At 45.1% G+C, this 25,255-nt stretch overlaps 1 protein-coding gene across 1 annotated transcript in view; it reads left to right on the forward strand.

Moving 5' to 3' along the window:
- Positions 1 to 21,648, forward strand: part of LOC137547313 (NACHT, LRR and PYD domains-containing protein 3-like) — a 90,741-nt gene extending 69,093 nt beyond the window's left edge. The window contains exons 6-7 of the mRNA XM_068270767.1: positions 18,103 to 18,186; positions 21,034 to 21,648. Coding sequence (XP_068126868.1) covers positions 18,103 to 18,186; positions 21,034 to 21,391 — 442 coding nt within the window. The 3' untranslated portion in view covers positions 21,392 to 21,648. The remainder of the gene's footprint in view (positions 1 to 18,102; positions 18,187 to 21,033) is intronic.
- The last annotated feature ends 3,607 nt before the right edge of the window (positions 21,649 to 25,255 follow it).

A 25,255-nucleotide genomic window follows, 5' to 3' on the forward strand; every position in this document is an offset into this window, starting at 1 on the left:
GCATTATAAAATGTATTAGCTAGCTTGCTTGGTATGGAGAGTGAGCAGTGTATTGCTCAATGAAATTAACCTATTCTTACATTAAAGTACTGTTTACATTGTGCAGCTAGCATGCTCTGTGGGAGCTTAGGAGACAAGGCATTAGGTTGTGTGTTTTAGGTCTAGGTGCAAACATGTCTTTTTTTCCACTTTCTCTCACTGTAGTTAACTATTGCAATGCAATTATATTTCAATGGTACGTTCACATCTATGCATCAGTGGTGCAGGGTATTCCATCAGAATAATGAGCAGCATGCTGTGCATTTAACCTCCTGGGCGATAATCCCGAGCTGAGCTCGGGGTATATCGCGCAGGAGGAGTTCTCAGGCCCTGGTGGGCCGATTTGCGTAATTTTTTTTTTGTTAAACGCAGCTAGCACTTTGCTAGCTGCGTGTAACTTCCGATCGCCGCCGCTCGCCGCCGATCCGCCGCTACCCACCGTGCTGCGCAGCCCCCCCCCCTCCCCGACCCCTTGCGCAGCCTGGCCAATCAGTGTCAGGCAGCGCTGAGGGGTGGATCGGGACTCCCTCTGACGTCACGACGTCCATGACGTCGGTGACGTCATCCTGCCCCGTCGCCAAGGCGACCGTGGAAGCACAGCAGGAAATCCCGTTCTGAACGGGATTTCCTGCTTACTCTGATCGCCGAAGGCGATCGGAGTGGGTGGGGGGATGCCGCTGCGCAGCGGCTATCATGTAGCGAGCCCAGGGCTCGCTACATGATTTAAAAAATTAATTTTTTTTTAAAAAAAGTGCTGCGCCCCCTCCTGGGCGATGTAATTATATCGCCCAGAGGGTTAACAGATGGTGTTTATATTTACAGTTGCAGTGAAGCGTACGTCTATGTACTGTATTCTTCACTGTATGCATTGCATCACATTCCATTTCCTACTATGCAATCCAACTTTTCCCCTCTGTTGTGCTACAATCCCATCTTCCAGAGGCGCAATACAAAGTGCATAGTCTGAAACTAGCAGTAGGCTGAGTTGACGCTTGCGTGTTGCCATGCACTATATATAAGCATTTATATTGCAATGGTACGTTCACATTTGCATGTTAGCAGTGCGGTGCAAGGGATCTGTTGGCATAACGTGAGGCACGCAGTATGTTACTAGACAGCCGACGCATTTACAGTTGCAGTGAAGCATACATTTCATTGACTGTATGCTTCACTGTCTGTGTTGCATCATATGTCTAATTCCTGATGCAACAATTCCCCTCTGCTGCATTGATATCCTGTTTTTACAGGGAGCGCAGCACCCCAGTGTGAACCTAGCCTAAATGTTTCAAGGGTTGGAGAGTGGTAAATGAATTTCGGAAAGTACCGGTAATACCAGAGAAGGGAGGAAGCTTGGGAGAATTTCTGTGAACACTGATGTCAGAGAGAAAAAGGACAAAAGAAGGATGTATGCAGAGTGGAGGTTGCATTTGAGTAGTTATCTGGAAATTAGTGGGAAGGTGTAAGGTGGTTTATGGCAAAAGACAGATTGTTGAGGTTTTTGTAGGTTATAATTAGGAGATTGTAGTGGAGTAGCTGTCAGTTAGTGAAGAGCTTGATAAAAAGAGGCAGCATTTGAGGAGCAGAAAGAGAAGTGGCTGAAAGTTCAGTATACTGTAGGTTAAACGTTATAATAATCAAAGCAGAATAGGATTATGGCATGCACTTGGCTTTTACTGGAGCCATGTGCAGGAAGGGTTGGATATATTTTTGAGACGAAGATGACAAGACATGGTTCATGGGTAAATATGTGGATACAAACAAAAGATTATATTACCTCTAAGCAGTGAACTTGACTAGATAAGATTATAGGGGTTTTATTATTATTTCAAATAATTGACCTATGGGTACAAAAATGGTGGCGAGCAGTTCAAGAATATCACAGTGGTTCCAGTTTGCAACAAATGCATCTCGTACAGAAATGCAATCTGGAAACTGTTTAATAACTGTTTAAAGGACAACTATCGCAAAAAAAAAAAAATTAAAATATATAATGCATGCACATAAAATTACATTTCTCCCAGAGTATATTGCACTATAAATTACTATTTTCTCATGTCATTGGCCTCAATTCACTAAGATCATGCTGGAGATAATAAGGCAAGAGAAAACTTACCTCCACATAAGAGAGAGTTATCTTATCTCTTCATTCCTTAAGTTACCTCCTCTGTAGTTAATTTACCTTCTCTGTAGTTAATTTACCTCCTCTGTAGTTAATATACCTCCTCTGTAGTTATTTTCACATGCAGCTAATTAACAGCCTGTCTAACTCTGGAGTTATTTTAACCACTTGATGACCCACCCTTTACCCCCCCTTAAGGACCAGCGCTGTTTTGAGTGATCTGTGCTGGGTGGGCTCTGCAGCCCCCAGCACAGATCAGGTTGCAGGCAGAGAGATCAGATTGCCCCCCTTTTTTCCCCCCTATGGGGATGATGTGCAGGGGGGGTCTGATCTCTCCTGCCTGCCTGGGTGTTGCGGGGGGGGGCACCTCAAAGCCCCCCTCCGCGGCGAAATCCTCCCCCTCCCTCTCCTACCTGCTCCCCCCCCCCCCCCGGCGATCGAGGCTGCACAGGACGCTATCCGTCCTGTGCAGCCAGTGACGGGACGTCCCCTGTCACATGGCGGCGATCCCCGGCCGCTGATTGGCCGGGGATCGCCGATCTGCCTTACGGCGCTGCTGCGCAGCACCGCCGTACAATGTAAACAAAGCGGATTATTTCCGCTTGTGTTTACATTTAGCCTGCAAGCCGCCATCGGCGGCCCGCAGGCTATTCACGGAGCCCCCCGCCGTGATTTGACAGGAAGCAGCCGCTCGCGCGAGCGGCTGCTTCCTAATTAATCAGCCTGCAGCTGGCGACGCAGTACTGCGTCGCTGGTCCTGCAGCTGCCACTTTGCCGACGCACGGTATAAGCGTGCGGTCGGCAAGTGGTTAAGGATTAAAGAGTTAACTTAAAGACAGAAGAGTTAACTTTAGGTTTGCCTGAGGTAAAATGTTTCCTGAATACGACATGCCTTATCACCACCATGGTAACAACTCTAGAAGAGTTATTAAAGACAGGAGATAAGCTTAGTGAATTGAGGCCATTGTCACTTACAGTAGGCAGTGAAAATCTGACAGATCTGTCAGGTTTTGGACCAGTTTATTTCCTCATGGGGGTTCTCAGATATTTATTTCCAAAAGCACTTACTGAATGACAGTTGCTCGGTCCAACTGCTAGAACCCTGTGCAAGTGATTAGGGAAGACATCTGGTATCTTTAAATAGATCCTTACCAGGGAGTTCTTTGTAAAAAGTAAGGCTGGTTTCACAGTGGGACGTTAAAGTCCCACGTCACAGCAGCCAGTAACGCAGCCTAACTCACAGCACTGTATAATCAATTGTGCTGTTCACAGTGCCCACGTTGTGTTACTTAGTAACGCAGCACTTTTAAACAAAGTGCTGCATGCTGTACGTTATAATGGGCTAAGCCGCGTTAGACTGCTAGCACATGCTCAGTAATGTTGGAGGAGGAGGTCTCCCCTCCTCCTCCGCAGCCAGCCACATGGCTAATTAATATTCACTGCACTGCAGAGACTCGTGGTAGGACTGTAGTGTTGTCCGGATCATGAACGAATCGTTCATTTGATCCAGATCTTTTTTTGTGAGTCAAATCATCCGGGTCATCAAAATGAAAGATTCGGTTCACAGTGGATGTCTGTCTGGAAGAAACAGGAACATACAGAATGTACAGTGCAGGGAAAGTCCTGTCCTGCTAGTCATTTCACCCAGTCTGCTTCCCTAGTAAAATTATTCAAATGATTTGGTTCAAAGATCCAGATCTTTTCAATGATCTGATTCAAATGATCAGAATATTTAAAAAGATCCGGACTTCCTATCACTAACCTGGAGCTTCTGCTTTGAGAGCTGCATAACGCAGCTCAATCTGACGACCAACTTCAACACCACCATGCGTTGCGTTAGGGGCACGTTATGCGACCATAACGTCCCCTAAAACGCAACGTCTTAGTGTGTAAGTAGCCTAAAGGTAATACTGAGAATTCCCCATGGGGAGATGGACTAGTCCAAAATCTGTCAGATCTGTCAGCTTTTTTCTTTTTAACCTAATGTAAATCACAGCAACATGGGAAAAAGTAATTTATAGTGCATTTTACTCTAGGAAAACATTTTAATGTGTGTATTTTATCTTGATTTTGTGATAGTGGTCCTTTAACCACATTAATGAAAGCTATCTTGCTATGCAGGGGAAATATGAGAACTTGCACCAGTAGTATAAAATACTGTACTATCAGGAGTGCAGTGTGGATCTAATGAATGTTAGTTCAGAAGACAGCTTTGGAAGGATAATTGGTTTGTGCCTATGGCAGAGTCTTTGCCAAGTTTCTAAAAATCCTTAATTGAATACAGGCAGCTTGTCACTTAGAGCCTTTTATCTTATTCAAACTGGTGACTGTAGTTTCATTTTGAAATGGTGTACACTGCCAGAGATAATTAGTGCCTTTCTAGCAAATATCAGTCCTGCAATTATTTTTGCAAAAATAATTAATTTAACTGGACAGTTTTTATAATAAATTCACAGTTGTGAACTCATAAAATACACTTCTGCTTTTTTTTCTATTTATGGGAAAAAATATACAGCTAGGAAACTGAGGCTTAGGCAGTCTTAAAGGGACACTTAACCACTTTACCCCCACGCGTACGGATTTCTCCGCCCCTTTTTTCCCTCCTAAAAAACCAGGGACGGAGAAATCCGTACCTTCCGCGCTACCGCCGCTGTCCGCACTCCCGCCACTCGTGCGCGCGCACCCGCCGCTCGTGCACGCCGCCGCCCGCTCACCCGGAGATCAATGAACGGGAAAATCCATTCCCGTTCGTTGATCTAAGCCCCCGCAATGATCTGCTGCTTCTTTCAGAAACAGCGAGATCATTGTGAGTCTCCCAGCCTCCTACTGCTTCCTGTAAGCGTCCTTCCGGCAATGATCTGCTGCTTCTTTCAGAAACAGCGAGATCATTGTGAGTCTCCCAGCCTCCTACTGCTTCCTGTAAGCGTCCTTCCGGACGCTTACAGGTCGCATGTAAACAAACACTCTGTGGCCATCTTGTGGCCAAATAGTAAACTACACCCTAAAACCATTTTACATATACAAACATTACATTTACACAATAAATTAACTCATTACCTCCCACACTCCCCAATTTTTATTTTTTTTTTGTAATTAAAAAAAAAAAAATACAATTAAAAAAAAAACATAAATAGTTAGCTTAGGGACTGAACTTTTTAAATATTTATGTCAAGAGGGTATAACACTGTTACTTTATAAACTGCGGGCTTGTAATTAGGGATGGATGCAAAACTGAAAAAAATGCACCTTTATTTCCAAATAAAATATTGTCGCCAAACATTGTGATAGGGACATAATTTAAATGGTTTTATAACCGGGACAAATGGGTTAATACATTTCATGGGTTTTAATTACAGTAGCATGCTTTATTTAAAAACTATAATGGCCGAAAACTAAAAAATAATAATTTTTTCCCACATTTTTTCCTATTTCCCCATTAAAACACATTTAGAATAAAATAATTCTTGGCATAATGTCCCACCTAAAGAAAGCCTAATTGGTGGCGAAAAAAACAAGATATAGTTCATTTCATTGGGATAAGTAATAATAAAGTTATAGACGAATGAATGGAAGGAGCGCTGAAAGGTGAAAATTGCTCTGGTGGTCAGGGGGTAAAACCCCTCAGTGGTGAAGTGGTTAAGTCTGTGGAAAAAATGAGTTTTACTCACCTGGGGCTTCCAGCAGCCCCCTGCAGCTGTATTGTGCCCACGCAGACCCCATCAGATGCTCATGGCCCCCACCGGCAGCCACTTCCGGTTCCGGCGACAGGAGCCGACAGGCAGGGAAGGCGAGTGATTCTTCACGTTCCCAGCCACAATAGCGCCCTCTATCCTGCTATAGCATAGAGTATATATCATTTAGCAGCATAGAGGGTGCTATTTTGGCTGGGAACGCGAAGAATCACTCGCCTTCCCTGCCTGTCGGCTCCTGTCGCCGAAACCAGAAGTGGCTGTCGGCGGGGCCAGGAGCATCTGATGGAGTCTGCGTGGGCACAATACAGCTGCAGGGGGCTGCTGGAAGCCCCAGGTGAGTAAAACTCATTTTTTTCCACAAACTTAAGTGTCCCTTTAAATCCCATTTGAAGACCTCACAGTGTTCTTGGATAGCTTAGCCTTGCCCAAAAGTTACAGCTGCTGTTAAGTTCAATATATTTGTGCTCTACAAACTTCAAGCATTTAGGGCACAAAAAGCGCCCACTGGAGGGACCCTGACAAAGTATTTATGAATTATTTATTTTACATCAGCTAGCCAAGGAGCTTAGATACTGATATATATGAACAAAAGTTCTGCCTCTGAGTAGGTAAATATTTGTGGCTAGAGTTGGACTTTAAAGAGTACTTCCCAGTGTAAAAGACAAAGCCTGTCATGTGAATGCTACAGGACTGAGGGGGGCAGGGTGAAGGGTGCGGCGTAATTCATTATTTACTTTTTCAAAAGTCTGACTAAGTTCTGGCCACCCCCACCTGTGTTGCTGTGGCCCACCCACAGCTCAGCAGCCGCGGCCTCTTGGTGGCTGCCCAGCTGGGGGCGGGCTGTGTCAATGCAGGTCTAGCACGTGTGCTCGGATACCCCTTTTCAAAATCCGAATTGATCCCCCCCCCAAAAAAAGTTTGGATATCCGGGTTACACGGATATCCAGAATCAGAATAATGGCTGCAGCTGTCTTGTGGCTGTAGAGGGGATGGATGGATTTTCACATGTCTAGTGAAAAAAGATAAGTTGAAGAAAATAACATCAGCAACCTTTCCTTGACATATCATTTTTTACATCTGCTTGGCAGATCATGAAATTTTATTAAAAGAAAACCTGTAAGGTCTTAAAAAAAGAGTTTAACTTGCCTGGGGCTTCTACCACCCCCTGAAGATGTCCTGTGCCCACGCCATCCTGGAACGATTCTCCTCACTTTTGTTATCGCCGACTTGCAAGTCGACGACCACGCGTGTCCTTGTTCGCGCTCCTGTCGCCGGGAGCGTCCTGCGCAGGCACACTACAAGAACATCAAATGGGTGTGTGAATGAGGACGCGTGCGGACAGGGCCACACAGGCGCAGTGGCCAGGCGACAGCAGGCTCAGTCGCCGAAAATGAAAGTGAGCCATGGCGGGGACTGAAGGATCGCAGGCACAGGACGTCTGCAGTGGGCCGGTAGAAGCCCCAGGTAAGTTGAACTCTTTTTTTTTTTAAAGACCTTACAGGTTTGCTTTAAGCATTTAGGGCACAAAAAGCGCCCACTGGAGGGACCCTGACAAAGTATTTATGAATTATTTATTTTACATCAGCTAGCCAAGGAGCTTAGATACTGATATATATGAACAAAAGTTCTGCCTCTGAGTAGGTAAATATTTGTGGCTAGAGTTGGACTTTAAAGAGTACTTCCCAGTGTAAAAGACAAAGCCTGTCATGTAAGGAAGGAGCTGACGGCAAATAAATGCTCATTATAAAATGTTTCTGGTTGGGAAGAGGCTATTTCACTATATCCTTTTCCCAACCAGAAACATTTTATAATGAGCATTTATTTGCCGTCAGCTCCTTCCTTTTTTTTTTTAATTCCTGATTATTTTGCACGGGCTTGTGTGGTAATTATCTCAACACATGTCAATAAATGTCAATTCATAAAGATTAGAACAGGCGTTAATGGCATGGAACAATACCGCCTGCTTTGAAGTGTTGATAAGAGAGCGAAGTCTGTGCACTGTGCTGGGAATGGAGACTCACAAGCAGAAGCAGTGAGATCTTCCTCCAGGCAGAAGCGAAATCGGAACAAACAAGGCTTCCCCTGGGTTCCTTTTTTTAAAGATGTGTAGGAGCTGGAGGTGAACACCACAAAGCATGGCATGTGTAAAGTTTCTTCAAGTAAATCTAAGCTGTGGCAAATAAATGGAATGTTAAGAAAGACTTATGCTGGGCATACACGGTTAGATAGTTCTTATCAATCGAGCCGCTGATAAGATCCAACCTGTCCAATCACCGCGGCGGATTGATACCGCGCTCAATCCCCGCGGGCGGACAATAGAAAAAAACGAAGCGCTGATAAGAAGCGCCCGCGGGGAACGAGCGGGAATCGATGCACGTGCACGCGCGGACGAGCGGTGACATAAATGAACCGTGTATGCCCAGCATAATAGACAGATTCAGAACAGATTCAGGGCAAGCAGAGGCAGTATAACAAAACATACACATCTAAATGGAAGTTTGGATGCCTCGTATATTGTAATGCTGTATCTGCATGGAGAAACAGCAATGTAACAACTGACATAGCTACTCTTCTGATGTTACTGACAGTTTACATTGTTAAATCACTGCACTTCTATTGCAGCTGTGAAAATTTTTATGAATTAGCACACAAAAGTCTAAATTACTGAATGCGGTATTTTCCGGACCAGATTTTTTTTTACCGCGCAGCCTGTTAAGAATATACCCCATTGTACAATTAACATCCCGGGGCTCCAGAGGTGGCCTCAAGCAGTGGGTGCGGGCACAAAAAGCCTGACGGCCATTTTACACCTTGTGGTGCTTCTTCCAAGGCTGTCAAGGCTGTATATAATGGGCTCTATTCATAAAACATTTGCGGGGAAAAAAATCTTGGAGGGAAAATACCGCATCTGTATTTTAGACTTTTGTGTGCTAATTCATAAAAAAGTTTACACTTGCGATAGTAGGTCGGGGAATTCCCGCACTAAAATAGCGGTACTAGCTGAGTTTACATTTTCTCTCTGCAGAGACAGAGTTAGTATAAAGGAGGCAGCCCCAGCATCTCTTTACATGTGAATTTTTTTTTAAAATTGCCTCTCCTTGCCCTGAATCTGCGCTGAATCTGTCTAATAGTCTTTCTAAACAATCTATTTAATTGCTGCAGCTTAGAAGAACTTCAAGAAATGTTACACATGCAGGCTTTCTGATGTGAAATTTGTCTGAAAAACGGGTACCCAAGGGGTTAAAAAACACAGCCTTGGTATTCCGGGATGCATTTTTTGTTCTGCGTTCACTGCACCTGCCTGTCCACATTAGCTTAGCTGTTATCTTGCCTGTTATCGCTGGCTTATCTCCTTTTCTAAACGGTGTTCTCCGTTCCCATTCCGCTTGCTCTAATCTTTATGAATTAACCTTCAGTGACATGTGTTGTGATAATCACCGCACAAGGCGGTAATTTCCCGCACTGCTCAGGAATTGTAGCTTTTCATGTGGAAACAGCTTTTATGAATGGACACTTTTCTAAATGGTCGGGAAAGTCAGCTGTTTTGAGCATTACCGCATGCAGGAATGCTTTATGAATAGAGGCCATTGTATTGAACACGTGCTTTTTAGATTGCCCTAATAACCCCCTTTACTACTGGCCCAGAGTGGGCTTTTCTGACCTTGTTTTGTATGATTTTGCAAACCAATTTGACATTAGTAATTTTCTAGCTGTCCAGGGAATTGCTATTTGGTGCTGTCCTGGCAGTCCCCGCTGTGTAAAAATTACACAAGTATTTAGTGACTGTTATTGACAGCACTGGGCATTTCTGTTCCTGGCGGATCGCTCAGAAACAGCCGTATTAGTCCGCCGACAGACTGTACACACGCCGGACTGTCTGCTGAAAATCCGCCCAGCGGGAGGTGACGACAGACCCGTCGTTGCCTGCAGTCCAGCGTGTGTACGGACCTTAAGTGATCAAGATACAGATAAGCCTGCCTCTTTGTAATGTTTACAAACAACATGGCTGCTGTCATTGTATCACTGGAAGAAATAATCATTTTCTATTAAAGCTGTTTGCAGCTATATTTGCTGTGTAAACTAACTGAACTTTAGATAAGATATATAGACAAGTTACTTGTTATAGTTAGTTTTTCATCTCGGATCCGCTTCAATGGAAGTGTTCTTAAACTTGGCACAGTTGGTCACTGGGTGACTGGGATTGATTGATTTTCAAGGGGATTGTTTACATTGCTGCCCTTAATACACTCTTAACGACAGAGGCCTGAAATCTGGTACAATCAGTCTCTGGGAGACTGGGGTTGAAATTCTGAAAAGGGGCTGGGCCACAAACAGCCAATCAGATTTGTTTAATTTCAGTGGGAAATTGCAACTTATTGATGCCAAAGCTCATAAACTTGGTCATTGAGTGACTGTATGTCAAGGTTAGAAATAGTGGGTGGAGCCAAAAACAACTAACTTTTTACATGGGAAATATAAACTGCAGCCATTCTTACACTGTAAATGGCAGGGTTCTCAAACGTGACTCAGTTGGTCACTGGGATTGATATTCAGAAATGTGGGTGGAGCCTACAGCCAATCAAAATTAATCTATTGATTTTCAAGGGGAATATTTACATTGCTACCATTCTTACACTGTTAATGGCAGATGCCTCAAACCTAAAACAGTCATTGAGTGACTGGGATCCAAATTCACTAAAGAGGGTGGAGCCATAAACAGCCAGTCAGATTTGTAAGATTGATTTCAGCCATTCTGTTATTGGCAGGGTTCTCAAACTTGACACAGTTGGTCACTGGATGACTGGGATTAATTCTCAGGAAAGTGGGTGGAGCCTACAACATCCAATCAAAACTCACCTATTGATTTTCAAGGGGGATTGTTTACATTGCTGTCCTTCATACACTCTTAATGGCAGAGGCCTCAAATCTGGTACAGTCTGTCACTGAGAGACTGGGGTTTTAAATCTTAAAAAGGAATGGGCCATAAACAGCCAATCAGATTTGATTAATTTCAATGGGAAATTGCAACTTATTGATGCCAAGAACCCCAAAGCTCATAAACTTGGTCATTCAGTGACTGTATGTCAAGGTTAGAAATAGTGGGCGAAGCCAAAAACAACTTTTTACATGGGAAAATATAAACTGCAGTCATTCTTACACTGTTAATGGCAGGGTTCTCAAACTTGACACAGTTGGTCACTGGGTGACTGGGATTAATATTCAGAAAAGTTGGTGGAGCCTACAACAGCCAATCAACATTCACCTATTGGTTTTCAAAGAGAATATTGAAACTGCAGCCATTCTTACACTGTTAATGGCGGAGGCCTCAAACCTGCTACAGTCGATCATTAAGTGACTGTGGTTCAAATGCACTAAAGGGGCGGAGACACACACAGACAGATTTCTTTGCTGGATAAAATGCTTCCATTCACACCATTTTTATGCCAGGAACCCGAAAGCGCAAAACTTGGTCATTGTGTGTCAAGATTACAAAAAGTAGGCGGAGTCAAAAACAGATTTCCCTGGGTAAATGTAAATTGCAGCCCTTCTTCACTGTTAACCTCCTTGGTGGTAACCCCGATTTGCGTAATTTCTTTTTTGCTGGACGCAGCTAGCACTTTGCTAGCTGCGCCAGCACACCGATCGCCGCCGCGCCGCCATAGAGAACCCCCCTAGACCCCTGCGCTGCCTGGCCTATCAGCGCCAGGCAGCGCTAAGGGGTGGATCGGGACTCCCTTAGACGTCACGTTGTCCATGACGTCGGTGACGTCATCCCGCCCCGTCGCCATGGCGACGGGGGAAGCCCTCCAGGAAATCCCGTTCTTTGAACGGGATTTCCTGATCGCCTATCGCCGGAGGCGATCGGAGGGGCTGGGGGGATGCCGCTGAGCAGCGGCTATCATGTAGCGAGCCCTAGGCTCGCTACATGATTTAAAGAAAAAAAAAGAAGCAAAAAACCGGCAGCGCTGCCCCCTGGCGGTTTTTAATATACTGCCAGGGAGGTTAATGGCAGGGATCTCAAACTTTGCACAGTTGGTTACTGGGTGACTAGGATTAATATCCAGAAAAGTAGATTGAGCCTAAAAAAGCTAATCAAAATTCACCTGTTGTTTTTCAAGGGGAATATTGAAATTGCTGCCATTCTTGAACAACAGTTAATGGCACAAGCCTCAAACCTGGTACAGTTGGTCATTGGGTCACTAGGGTTCAAATTCAGAAAAGTGGGCAGAGCCACAGCAAATCAGATTTGTTTCATTTCACTGGGAAAATACAAATTATTGATGTCTAGGACCCCAAAGCTCACAAAATTGGTAATTGTGTGTCCAGGTAACAAAAAAAGTGGACAAAGCCAAAAACTAATTTTACTGGGAAAATATAAACTGCAGCCATTCTTACACTGTTAATGGCAGGGTTCTCAAACTTTGCCCAGATGATCACTGGGTGACTGATTAATATTCAGGGCAGTGGGTGGAGCCTATAATAGCCAATTAACATTCATTTGTTGATTTTCAGGAGGAATATTTAAATTGCTGCCATTTTTACACTGTTAATAGCAGATGTCTCAAACCTGCTACAGTCAGTCATTGGTCGACTGGGTTTCAAATCAAACAATGCTGGAGGGGGGGCGGAGCCACAATCTGATTTGTTTGATTTCTATGGCAATATACAAATTATTGATGCCAAATTACCTCAAAGCTCACAAACTTGGTCATTGACTGTTTATGTGTTAGGGTTAGGAAAAGTGGATGGAATCAACACCAGCCAAATACATACCTGGGCAATTCCAGGTCATCAGCTAGTATCTTTATAAAGAATAAAAGCCTTGCTGAAAATCCCCTATGAAGAGATGGACTAGTCCAAAACCTGTCGGTTCTGTCAGATCTCTACTACCTACTGTAAGTGACAGCAACATAAGAGAAAAGTAATTTATGGCCCATTTTACTCTGGAAGAAACGTACTTCTTATTTTTCTATGTTTGCACATATTTGAAATTTTAAAAATTTTCGCCATAGTGCCCCTTTAACGTTTACTACTGCAGTCTCTACTGGGAGTGAGCCTGGGAAATTAATACACAATCTAGGGTCAATGTAGCCCACTCCGCAATTGTACATGTCTTTTATTACCTATATGTCGCTGCCCTCATCTTTTATGTTATTAAATATTTTTTTTTGTAGCACTTCCCTTGGGCTTTAGTGTTGTTTGAACTAGTAGTTGATAGATTGCCCCAAAGCCCTTTTTTTCAGTTGGCCAGGATGTTAACTGCAGTGAGTATAGTCAGTAATTAGAGTTGTCGAGAACTGCGGATTTTGGTTCGCGAACCTCGAACTCGAACACGCGAAAAAAGTTTGCGAACATACAAAATTTTGGAACCACTATAGACTTCAATGGGCAGACAAACCTTCAAAACTACAAACACTAATTGTGGACACTAAAGTAATGGAAAAGATGTTTCAAGGGGTCTAACACCTGTAGGGGGGCATGGCGGAGTGGAATACACGCCAAAAGTCCTGGAGAAAAATACAGATTTTATGCACAGCAGGGTTTAAGGACAGAAATCACATTTTATTGCTAAATTGGAGGCCTAAAGTGCTTTAAAACATCTTGCATGTGTATACATCAATCAGGTAGTGTAATTAGTGTACTGCTTCACACTGACAGACTAAACTCACTGCAAACAGCTGTTTGTGCAGTGACAGCTGTGCTGGACTGGTGCGCACCATGGCAAGAGTGCAGGCGATTGCAGTTTTCAAGCCCATATGGTCGGGCTGAGGTAGCTCAAGGACTGAACAACAGTGACTGAGTGTCCAGCTGATCGAATTTGGTCTGTCCACAATTAAGCAACAACCTTATTATCTATCTTCTTGGGTCAGGTATGCCCCCAACGCCAACACACTCGTTTAGCCGGTCATTGCTTCATTGTGATACGCAAGCCCCTTCACCGTGGCAAGGTAACGATCACGAAGGGGAATTGACACATGTACATGCCTTTTGTTTTGTTGTTGCAGCTGCAGTGCAGCCAGAAAAATTAGGCAGGCATGTACACGCACCAGAAAAATTATTATAGCGGCTGCTGCTAGCAGTGGCCTTAAAAATTCAAGAATCCACCTGGAGTCCTGGACCCTGTTGGTGGGGACCGAGAAGGCAGTCAAGCGGCCTGCAGGCAGAGATGCTGTGTGGGGACCGACTTAGTCTTGGGGCAGGCAGTCACACGGCGTGCAGGCAAAGATGCTGTGTGTGGGGACTGACTTAGCCTTCGGGCAGGCAGTAGCCCTCCGGGATCCATGCCTCATTCATTTTGATAAGGGTGAGGTACTGAACACTTTTTTGACCTAGGCGACTTCTCTTCTCACTGACAATGCCTCCAGCTGCGCTGAAGGTCCTTTCTGACAGGACGCTTGAGGCAGGGCAAGACAGAAGTTGGATGGCAAATTGTGACAGCTCTGGCCACAGGTCAAGCCTGCGCACCCAGTAGTCCAGGGGTTCATCGCTGCTCAGAGTGTCTACATCCGCACTTATGGCCAGGTAGTCAGCTACCTGCCGGTCGAGGCGTTGGTGGAAGGTGGATCCGGAAGGGCTAAGGCGAGGCGTTGGACTAAAGAATATCCGCATTTCCGACATCACCATGAGATCGCTAGAGCATCCTGTCCTTGCCTGTGTAGACATGGGAGGAGGAGAAAGATTACTGGCAGTGGCACCTTTATTCCATTGTGCTGTGACATCACCCTTGAATGCACTGTAAAGCATAGTTGCCAGCTTGTTCTGCAAGTGCTGCATCCTTTCTGCCTTCTGGTGATCTGGAAACATCTCCGCCACTTTGTGTTTATACCGAGGGTCTAGTAGTGTTGCCACCCAGTAATGGTCATTCCCCTTAAGTTTTATTATACGGGGGTCCCTCAACAGGCTGGACAGCATAAAAGACCCCATCTGTACAAAGTCGGATGCCGCCGTACCAGCCATCTCGTCTTGCTCTTCCTCAGTGATCTCAGGTAAGTTCTCCTCCTACCCCAGCCATGAACAATACCACGGGAAAGGTGAGAAGCACAATCCCCCTGCAATGCCTGCTGCGGTTGTTCTTTCGCCTCCTCCAAAAACACCTTCCTCATCTGACTCCTCTTCCCCAGACGACTCCTCCTCGCCCCTCCTCTGTGTTGCCACAGGTGTTGATGATGCCGCAGGTGATGTTTCCAAAAACTCTTCCTCCTCCTCCTGTTCCTGGTCACATTCCTCTACAGCTTGATCCACCACTCTATGCACTGCACGCTCCAGGAAGAAAGCATATGGGATCAAGTCGCTGGCACCTTCACTGTGACTCACCAGGTTTGTCACCTTCTCAAACGGACGCACGAGCCTGCAGGCATTACGCATGAGTGTCCAGTACTTCAGCCATAAGATCCCCAGCTCCCCAGAGCATGTCCTTTCACTGTAGTTGTACAGATACTCTTTGACAGCTTTCTCCTGTTGTAGCAGGCGGTCAAACATCAGGAGCGTTGAATTCCATGACGTTGAAGAGCATGTTGGCTGGCTGTCCATAGGTGGCGATACATGCCGCCGGACACTGCCACCAGCTGTTTCTGATGATGACGAGCTCCCCCTGCTTCTTTCAGAAACTCATCTCCTACTCCTCTGTGACTCCCCCTCTGAACTGTCCACCTGGTCATCTTGTCTATTAGGACCCCACGTGGCATCCATGGCAGTATCATCATCATCATCATCGTAATCATCCTCCAAAGCTTTGCTTTTATCAGACACCTAAAAAACTGCACCAACAACAGGTACTTCATCATCCTCTTCACACCTTACGTCCATACTGGCGCCCAACTCAGACATATGAGGTGGTGGTGTAACATGCTTAGCGCCATTATCTTGTAACAAGAATGGCTGTGAATCAGTTAATTCCCCACCAAATAACTCCTGCGAAGTGTCAAATGGGGTGGATGTGGTGCTAGTAGTAGCAGTGGTGGCTGTGGAGGAAGATATGTCACAGTTCCGTGCGGACGCTGAGGAAGATGAGGTGTTGTGTGTTAAATAGTCAACTACGTCCTTGAAATCTTGGGAGTTAATGGCACATGCCTTCTTCTGAACACTCTACTTTAGTCCAGGGCCGCACAAAATCATGTCACCTCGAACAGACCTGCCGGGTGGCTTGCCTTTGGCTCTGGCTCTGCCTCTGCCTGTTGTTTTGTCCATATTGGGGGGGATGAAGTGAAAGGTATGCACTGACTTGACTAATACAATGTGCGGTTACACAGGTGCAGTAAACAGGTGACTGCTGGTACAACAATGTGTGGTTACACAGGTGCAGTAAACAGGTTGCAGTGACTGCTGGTACACCAATGTGCGGTTACACAGGTGCAGTGACTGCTGGTACAACAATGTGTGGTTACAAAGGTGCAGTGAACAGGTTGCAGTGACTGCTGGTACAACAATGTACACAGGTGCAGTGAACAGGTTGCAGTGACTGCTGGTACAACAATGTGTGGTTACACAGGTGCAGTGAACAGGTTGCAGTGACTGCTGGTACAACAATGTGCGGTTACACAGGTGCAGTGACTTTTGTACAGCAGGAGACATTGGCAGCGCTTCCAAACAGAGGCCGCACCCGAATTCACTACCTGCAATAGATGTGCAGAGCTCCACAATTGTGGACTAAAATACACAACATGCATTCAAAACAGGTACAGCAAAGGAAAACGTTAGCTTCAGTATAAATAATATGTGCACAAATTATTCCCTACTAGACTTCCCCACGGCGGTGACGGGTTCTCTCGGGGAAGACCTACCGCTAGTCTAACGATAAAAACGCGATTTTTTCCTAGTGCTGCTAGTCATAAAATGGTATACACATTTCTCTCAAACAGGCATCAAACAAATGACAGCGCTGTCATTTGTTTGATGTTAGGTTGCAGTGACTGCTGGTACAACAATGTGCGGTTACACAGGTGCAGTGATCAGGTTGCAGTGATTGCTGGTACAACAATGTGTGGTTACACAGGTGCAGTGAAAAGGTTGCAGTGACTGCTGGTACAACAATGTGCATTCACACAGGTGCAGTAAAATGCGCATCACCAGGACGCCTCCGAATGGCCTAAAATCAGAGGTGCGCTGAGCCCCCCCAGAAACTGCAAACGCACTTTGAACCCAAACAGAGGCTCTGCATATACACCAAAAGCAAGGCTGCTAAGTTGGAGCAGCTGACCAAAAATGATTAATTTAGTACATAGCAAAGAAATGAACAGCGCTACTTAAAAACAGATAAGTGCCTACCTGCAAGAGAGTGCAAGCCCCACTTGTGAGATAAAATACACACCTTTTGCAAAAGATTTTTATTAGTAGCACAAGCAACGCGTTTCGCGGGTCAGGGCCTGCTTCCTCAGGCCAATAACAGTGCCAAACTAAATGACAGATTCGGCAAAGGGAGCCTGTGCCTCTGTTGGTTGCCCCTCTGCAACCCACCTTTGTGAGTAGTGTCTTACTTTTATTACGTTCAATTGTTTTTGACGTACTACACCATTGGGCTTCCACTTTTGTCTCCTGTATCTTTTTACTAGAGGGTGCTTACGACACCCACATCCCTCTAAATTCCTCTGAGAAAAGTTACATGACTATGTACTGCTCTCTCTCCCCTCCCAGTATTGCCAACCGTATGTTATTTTTTGGGCCTGTGAAAAACAGATTAAATTTGTACCATCTGTAATGTCCATCTTTTCTCATGCACGCCCATAAAAACTCAGTTATTTCAGCTGTCTCTCCTGAGCACTCAGTCCATGGCCACAAACCCTTGTTCACGCTGGTAATAGTTCAGCGGTACAGAGAGCCAGTCAGAGGACTTAGGAGGATGAGCCACGTTCGTCTCCTCCACCCTGCCTTTTATTCAAGTTAACCTTCTAGATATATGAAGGACAGTAATGAGATGCAGACAGCATTTTTGTCCTCAGCAGCCTATCTGTAGGTGAATTCTGATATTCATGCCTAAGCAGTCACACATCCCCCGATTTCTCTATATGTGATACTGTATGCTGTGTGCAGGCAGCGCAAGGCAAGTGTATCATTACTACTTCCTATGATAGTGCAGTATGCATTGCCTAATTAGCACAACCCACATTACCTAAATAATGCATGCGATTCTAGAGTATCACGGATTATCTTAGTTCAATGCTATATTTAGTAAATTCTCTTTCTTTTCCAGAAAATGCTATTATCAATGTTTGTATGATGAACATTTGTAAACCTCCAAACACTCTTCCTTTACAGGCTTGAAGGAAATAACATTACTTACAAAGCAATTGAGCAGTTTTACAATACATCTTCTGTCAACTCAGATTTAGAACACATAGTGTAAGTATGAAAATTATGGAAATTTGGGGGAGATATTTGAGTGGAAAACTACAAGTGTCCATGCAGAGGCCGGTTAGTAGTCAAGAATGGCATTATTCACACTGAGTTTAATGGTAATGTATCTGTGTGTGACATGCTCCATTATCACCTAGGGTGCACACACACAACCTATTTTGCCTGGAGAATGATTGGTCAATTTTAACTGCTTCCATGAAGTATGAGGGCCAACAGATTTTGAAAACTGTGAACAGATTGGACAGGTAAGCTCGTATATTACAATGAGGGGTACAATTGGCCAAACATAGGCCAATCAAAATAGGATGTGTGAATGCACCCTTAGAGCATTTGTTCAATAGGATGTTTGTATTATAAATAACTCAACCTATGCATACAGTCATTGTACCAACCTAACCTTACTCTAGTGGTCTGAGTAGGGATGAGTGGCTGTTCGTGGTGAACTTGATCTTTCAGCAAATATAGCGTGTTTGTAGATGCCATTCCACATTCAGTCCGCAGCTAGGAAGGACCTGTCATTAGTACTACACATACAATGAATTATTTTCTCACGCAAGACACTACCAAACTTTTTGTGCACACCCTGATTATTTTGCAACTAGACTACTGACTAGCCTACTGCAACTCTCTGCTCTGTGACCACAGATTCAAAATCCTGTCCCTCGCTTACAAGGCTCTTTACAACCTAACTCCTCCTTATTTAAATAAACTTATTTCCAGATACCATCCATACCATCCTACATGCAATCTCCACTCTACTAATAATATTCTCTATAGTCTATAGTCTTCCTCTCTGGTCCCTTCTTCTCAATCCCGCTTAAAAGACTTCTCTCGATCCTCTCCCCTCCTCTGGAACTTCTTTTCTCAACGTATACAAGACTCAACCACATTTATCCCTTTTAGGTGCAACCTGGAAACTCACCTCTTCAGGCAAGCATACTCTCTTACCTTGGACACTTTGGCCACTGACCACCACTTTACCATCTTATACACAGCTTCCCTTCATCTATTGTCCTGTCTCCTAAACTTTTAGACTGTAAAGCCGATTGGCCAGGTCTCTCTTACCCTTCTGTCTTTCAATGCAGTGTAATGTGTGCACATATCTTCCACCCCCTATGTAAAAATCTGTAATTCATTGTTCATTTCATCAGCAGTAATCCACCAATGTTTTGTAATGTTAACTACTGTAATGTTTGTGTTGCACTGTTATACCCTGTATTCTGTAGTACAGATAGTACAGTTCCATGGAATACGTTGACGCTATAAAATGTTATTATTATTATTATTCTCTCATACATTTATTTTATTAGTGTTATTTTTATTTATTAAAAAGCCAACATCTTCCTGTAACGATTGGTGTCAGCACACAGAGAGAATCTGATTATTGGTGATCTGCAGTATCACCAACAATACAGATATATACCCGATTATTGATGACCTGCAGAATCACCAATAATACAAGTATGACTAACCTCTGGACACCTGATAAAGTGTAAGTGTTTTGGTGCAACAGTAGGCTGTCTCCCGTGGGGTGGGAGACGCCGATAACAATGAGCATGGACCACCTGAGGAGCAGGTGACCCTTGGCTGTGTGTTAAGTATCTCCTAGGAAAGGGGATAGAGATAACCTGTAAGACAGTGATTCCCTGCAATACTGGGAATCAGACTATACTGCAGTCAAAGGACTCCTAAGGGATAGAGCCCCTGACTGGACTGCAGAGAGGCCTCTCTGAGTAACAGGAGGTCTCTGCAGCTACCTGACACTTGGCGTGGTAGTGTCACAGGTAGTACAGACAGACTGAACACTCAAGGTATGAGTGACAGCCAGAAGGGTCGGCCAGGCCAGGTCGGCAACTCACGAGCAGATAAGGTACAGAGACAGAAGGCTGATTCAATAACCAGGTACAGGCAGGGTTTGGCAACAGGTAGACAGATATGCATAGGTACCGGATCAGAAAGCAGGAGAGAGGTCGAGAGAGCAAGTGGTCATAACAGATAAAGCAGAGGCCTAGTCTAGAGTGTGAGGTCTGTGGTCTCAACACCCAGGAACTAGTCTAAAGTATAACACAGCAATGACACAGTATTCCTAAGCTTGGGTGTGAGGTCCTTGGTCACAACACCCTGGAACTGGTCTAAAGTATAACACAGCAATGACACAGTATTCCTAAGCTTGGGTGTGAGGTCCTGGGTCACAACACCCTGGAACTGGTCTAAAGTATAACACAGCAATGACACAGTATTCCTAAGCTTGGGTGTGAGGTCCTTGGTCACAACACCCTGGAACTGGTCTAAAGTATAACACAGTAATAACACAAGCGTAATCTGGCTAAGTGTGAATTCCCAGGTCCACCTGGTTGTAACACACTGTGGGATCTGACTATGGTCTGAGTGCTCACACGTATGTATTCGCAACGGCAGACAACCTGAGACTGACCAGCGAGATCTATATATAGTGCAGCGCTCCTCAGCGCCACCCAGCGCTGCTCAGCCAATGACAGTCTGCGCTGGGATCAGCTGACCAACCTGATCAGCTGATCCCTCTCCTCCTGGCATAAAGGTCCTGCCTCCCCGCGCGCGCGTAGCTCTCCATCTGTGTGCACTAGAAGGCTCAGACAAACCAGACGCATGCTGCTGTGCGGAAACCGCCGGTCTGAACGTGGACATCCGCCCCGCCGCCAGACCGCGCGGCGGCATCTCCGCAATCCTTTACACTTCCATAACACTGTAAAACGTACAAAAACATACAGTGACTGGGAGCACTTTTTTCACTTTAGGTTTGCTCTAAAGTGTTTTCTCTGTGGTTTATTTATCTATGTATTCTTTGTTTTCTAGATTACTAGGAAATAATGTGCAGCCAGCAGAAATTGAAGCTTTGAGAGCAATATCTCAGAAGAACATCATCGTTACCTGTATAGATGAGAATTATGGCCGGGAGTTTTGGGAGGATTGGTGGGATTGGATATTTCAACGGTGCAAAATGTGTAACGATGAGAAAATTGTCACTTTCCTGACTAAAGTGCACCTAGGACTAGACCTCTGTTGTGGAAAAGGCACAGAGTGGATGAGACATTGGTACATTCAAGTGGATGATTTGTTACTGGCACGGATACACCACTGCACAGTTAAGAATATTAGTAAGAGAATGGAGACTCTTAGACTGATGTTTCAGGAGCAATTAAAGAAATTGTGAAGCATGAACCTTTCCTGGAGATCAGAAGTAATTGCTGAACAGACATTTCAGCACTAATATGGCCATTACAGCAAAGTGCTGTCTGTAGATACAATAAGTAGCACAATATAAAGACGTTAGCCCTGTTATCCGGGTGATGAAAATGTGGAGGTCAGCTGAACAATTCAGAACTATTCTAATTATTTACAACAGCCAACGGTGAAATAAAATTGTTATTCTATGGACAACTGATGGCTGATCTCTGATCATGCATATGAATATACATTTTATTAAAATTTAAAAAAACAAACAAGTTTTGTTTAGACTTTAATTCTTTGATCTGTGTATACTATTTCAAGAATCTGTTTTCTACTGTCCATTTTTCATTTAAGTAAGGTGTTAAAGTACCACAATATGTTTGTTTTCTTTTCTGCTTTTCTTTATCCTGTTAAAGGAATACTATCGATGTATGCATTTATTTTTAAATGCTGTATGTTGTAGCACACATTAGGGCAAGTACTAGGAGCAATTTGATTCCTCACACAGCTGTTCCTCTCAGCTGTAAAATCCTCTGTCAGTTTTGGCGTCAGTGTTGGATACAAAATGTATCTAATACTGAGCTCCCAGAGGGCTAGACCATGTCTCTGCAAAGGGGAGATGCTATCAACTCCTCAGTTTATAGTTTAATTATCACCTTGCTGAAAGAATCTTGTTGATATGGTGGTAAAGAGTTAAAGATTCTAGCAATGTGTGTTTATTATCTTTGCTTCTCTTGACTGATAAAGATACTAATGATGCTAATTGTAAACAGTAGTCTGCCCCTCTCAGCAGCTTGTAAAGTGGATGCAGCCTGGAGTGAATCGCCTCAAGCAGGCAGCCAGTCTGAGTGTAAACACAGACTCCTGGTATAGCTAGTTATATTCCAGCAATATTCCAGCTCATTTAGTTACCTGTTACCACCTCAGTTCAGCCTATTTCTCCTCATGTCTGCTGCATGCTGTGAGTGACACAATGAAATGTATTTGTGAGCTGTGTGACAGAGTAACCAAGCAGCTCAGGGTGACCCAAACTACTATGAGCTGTGTGAGAAATGAATCTTTAAGCAGGGATAGTGAGAGAGAGACCTGGGTGAATAAATAAAGTGCCCCTAGCACTAGTGGTAATGTGTACACTAAAATAGAGTATTAAAAAAAAAGTCGTTTCAATCGATAGTACTCCTTTAAGAAATTTGTCTATCAGATCTAGCTATGTAGCTTAAAACAGAAGGTGAGTTTTGCATTCTAAATGTGAAAAAGAGCATGCAAATGTACAGTTCAGACCACAACTGTTTCCGAGTCAAACGCGGCACCTGTGCTTCTGCAAGTCTGCAGCCGAATCACCTTAGCCGAGCCATGCATAGCTGTAGGGATTCGGATGTGTGCTGCTGAAAACTGTAGCATGCATCATTTTTTCCCCTGCACGGGATTCAGATGCAGGCTATTGATTTTAATAGGCTGGATTTAGCATCTAAAATCACGTGTGAAAAACTGGTGCGATTCACGGCTTGTGGAAGTAGGACCTACCATAGTTTTGGACTATAAGATGCTCCAGACCAGTGCTATCCAACTTCACGGGCATGGAGGGCCGTTATTTTTTCAGACCGCATGGTGGAGCCGCAGACCCCCCCCCCCCCCCCCAGGAAAAAATGCAATTAAAGGACGATTAGTTTGGCAGCACTGTCCACAAAATGCAATGCAATTGGCAGCAGATTCCCACAAAATGCAATGCGATTTGCAGCAGATTCCCACAAAATTCAATGCAACTGGCAGCAGATTCCCACAAAATGCAATGCGATTAGCAGCAGATTCCCACAAAATGCAAAACGAATGACAGCAGAGCCCCACAAAATGTAATGCAATTGGCAGCAGATTCCCACAAAATGCAATGCGATTGGCAGCAGATTCCCACAAAATGCAATGTGATTGGCAGCAGATTCCCACAAAATTCAATGCAACTGGCAGCAGATTCCCACAAAATGCAATGCGATTAGCAGCAGATTCCCACAAAATGCAAAACGAATGACAGCAGAGCCCCACAAAATGTAATGCAATTGGCAGCAGATTCCCACAAAATGCAATGCGATTGGCAGCAGATTCCCACAAAATGCAATGCGATTGGCAGCAGATTCCCACAAAATGCAATGCGATTAGCAGCAGATTCCCACAAAATGCAAAACGAATTGACAGCAGATCCCCACAAAATGCAAAATGAATGACAGCAGATTCCCGCAAAATGCAATGCAATTGGCAGCAGATTCCCACAAAATGCAAATTGACTGACAGCAGATTCCCACAAAATGCAAATCGACTGACAGCAGATTCCCACAAAATGCAAATCGACTGACAGCAGATTCCCACAAAATGCATTTAGACTGGCAGCATCCCCCCTCAATAAATAACATTAGGCAGCGTCCCCATCAATAAATAATATTAGCCAGTGCCCCCCTCAAATAATATTATGGCAACTGCCCCCCAGTACATGTGCCCCCCCCCAGTTGAGGTAGTGACAGGTGCCTCCCCAGTTGAGGTAGTGACAGGTGTCCCCCCAGATGAGGTAGTGACAGGTGTCCTCCCCAGATGAGGTAGTGACAGGTGCCTCCCCAGTTAGTGACAGGTGTCCCCCCAGTTGAGGTAGTGACAGGTGCCTCCCCAGTTAGTGACAGGTGTCCCCCCAGTTAAGGTAGTGACAGGTGCCTCCCCAGTTGAGGTAGTGACAGGTGCCTCCCCAGTTAGATAGTGACAGGTGCCTCCCCAGTTAGATAGTGATAGGTGCCTCCCCAGTTGAGGTAGTGACAGGTGCCTCCCCAGTTGAGGTAGTGACAGGTGCCTCCCCAATTAGATAGTGACAGGTGTCCCCCGGTTGAGGTAGTGACAGGTGCCTCCCCAGTTAGATAGTGACAGGTGCCTCCCCAGTTAGATAGTGACAGGTGTCCCCCAGATGAGGTAGTGACAGGTGCCTCCCCAGTTAGATAGTGACAGGTGTCCCCAGATGAGGTAGTGACAGGTGCCTCCCCAGTTAGATAGTGACAGGTGCTTCCCCAGTTAGATAGTGACAGGTGCCTCCCCAGTTAGATAGTGACAGGTGCCCCCCCCCCCCAGTTGAGGTAGTGACAGGTGTCCCCCCAGATGAGGTAGTGACAGGTGCCCCCCCAGTTGAGGTAGTGACAGGTGCCTCCCCAGTTAGATAGTGACAGTTGTCTCCCCAGATGAGGTAGTGACAGGTGCCCCCCCAGTTGAGGTAGTGACAGGTGCCTCCCCAGATAGATAGTGACAGGTGTCCCCCCAAATGAGGTAGTGACAGGTGCCTTCCCAGTTAGTGACAAGTTGCCCCCCCCCAGCTGAGGTAGGGACAGATGTCCCCCCAAGTTAGATAGCGAGAGGTGCCCCCCCAGTTGAGGTGTGACAGGTGCCCAGTGCCTTCAACCCGCCCGTTACCTCAGATCAGCGCTGCCCACCAATGCTCTCTCCTCTGTCCCTGCTGGCGCTGCCTCACAGAGCTCAGACCTCACAGATCGCAGCGACTAAAGCAAGCAGAGTGCGCATGGTACCTGCGCGGCTGAACTTCACATGCGAAAGTGACTAATGATGTCACTTCCGCGTGTGACGTACTCCGTGTATGCGGGTACCTGCTTGCTTCAATCACCGCGATCTGTGAGGTCTGAGCTCTGTGAGGCAGCGCCAGCGGGGACAGAGGAGAGAGCATTGGCGGGCACTATATGAGGGAGCAGACATGGTGCTCATAGCACGAGCCATGCCTGCATCCCTTAAGATAGGGCCCAGTGTGGGATGCGATCGCTTCGCTGGCGCTCTGCATTCAGGAATCTCGGGGAGAAGAGTGGGCTGCAGC

Source organism: Hyperolius riggenbachi, chromosome 1 (assembly GCF_040937935.1).
Source record: "Hyperolius riggenbachi isolate aHypRig1 chromosome 1, aHypRig1.pri, whole genome shotgun sequence".
NCBI classification, from domain to species: Eukaryota; Metazoa; Chordata; class Amphibia; order Anura; family Hyperoliidae; genus Hyperolius; species Hyperolius riggenbachi.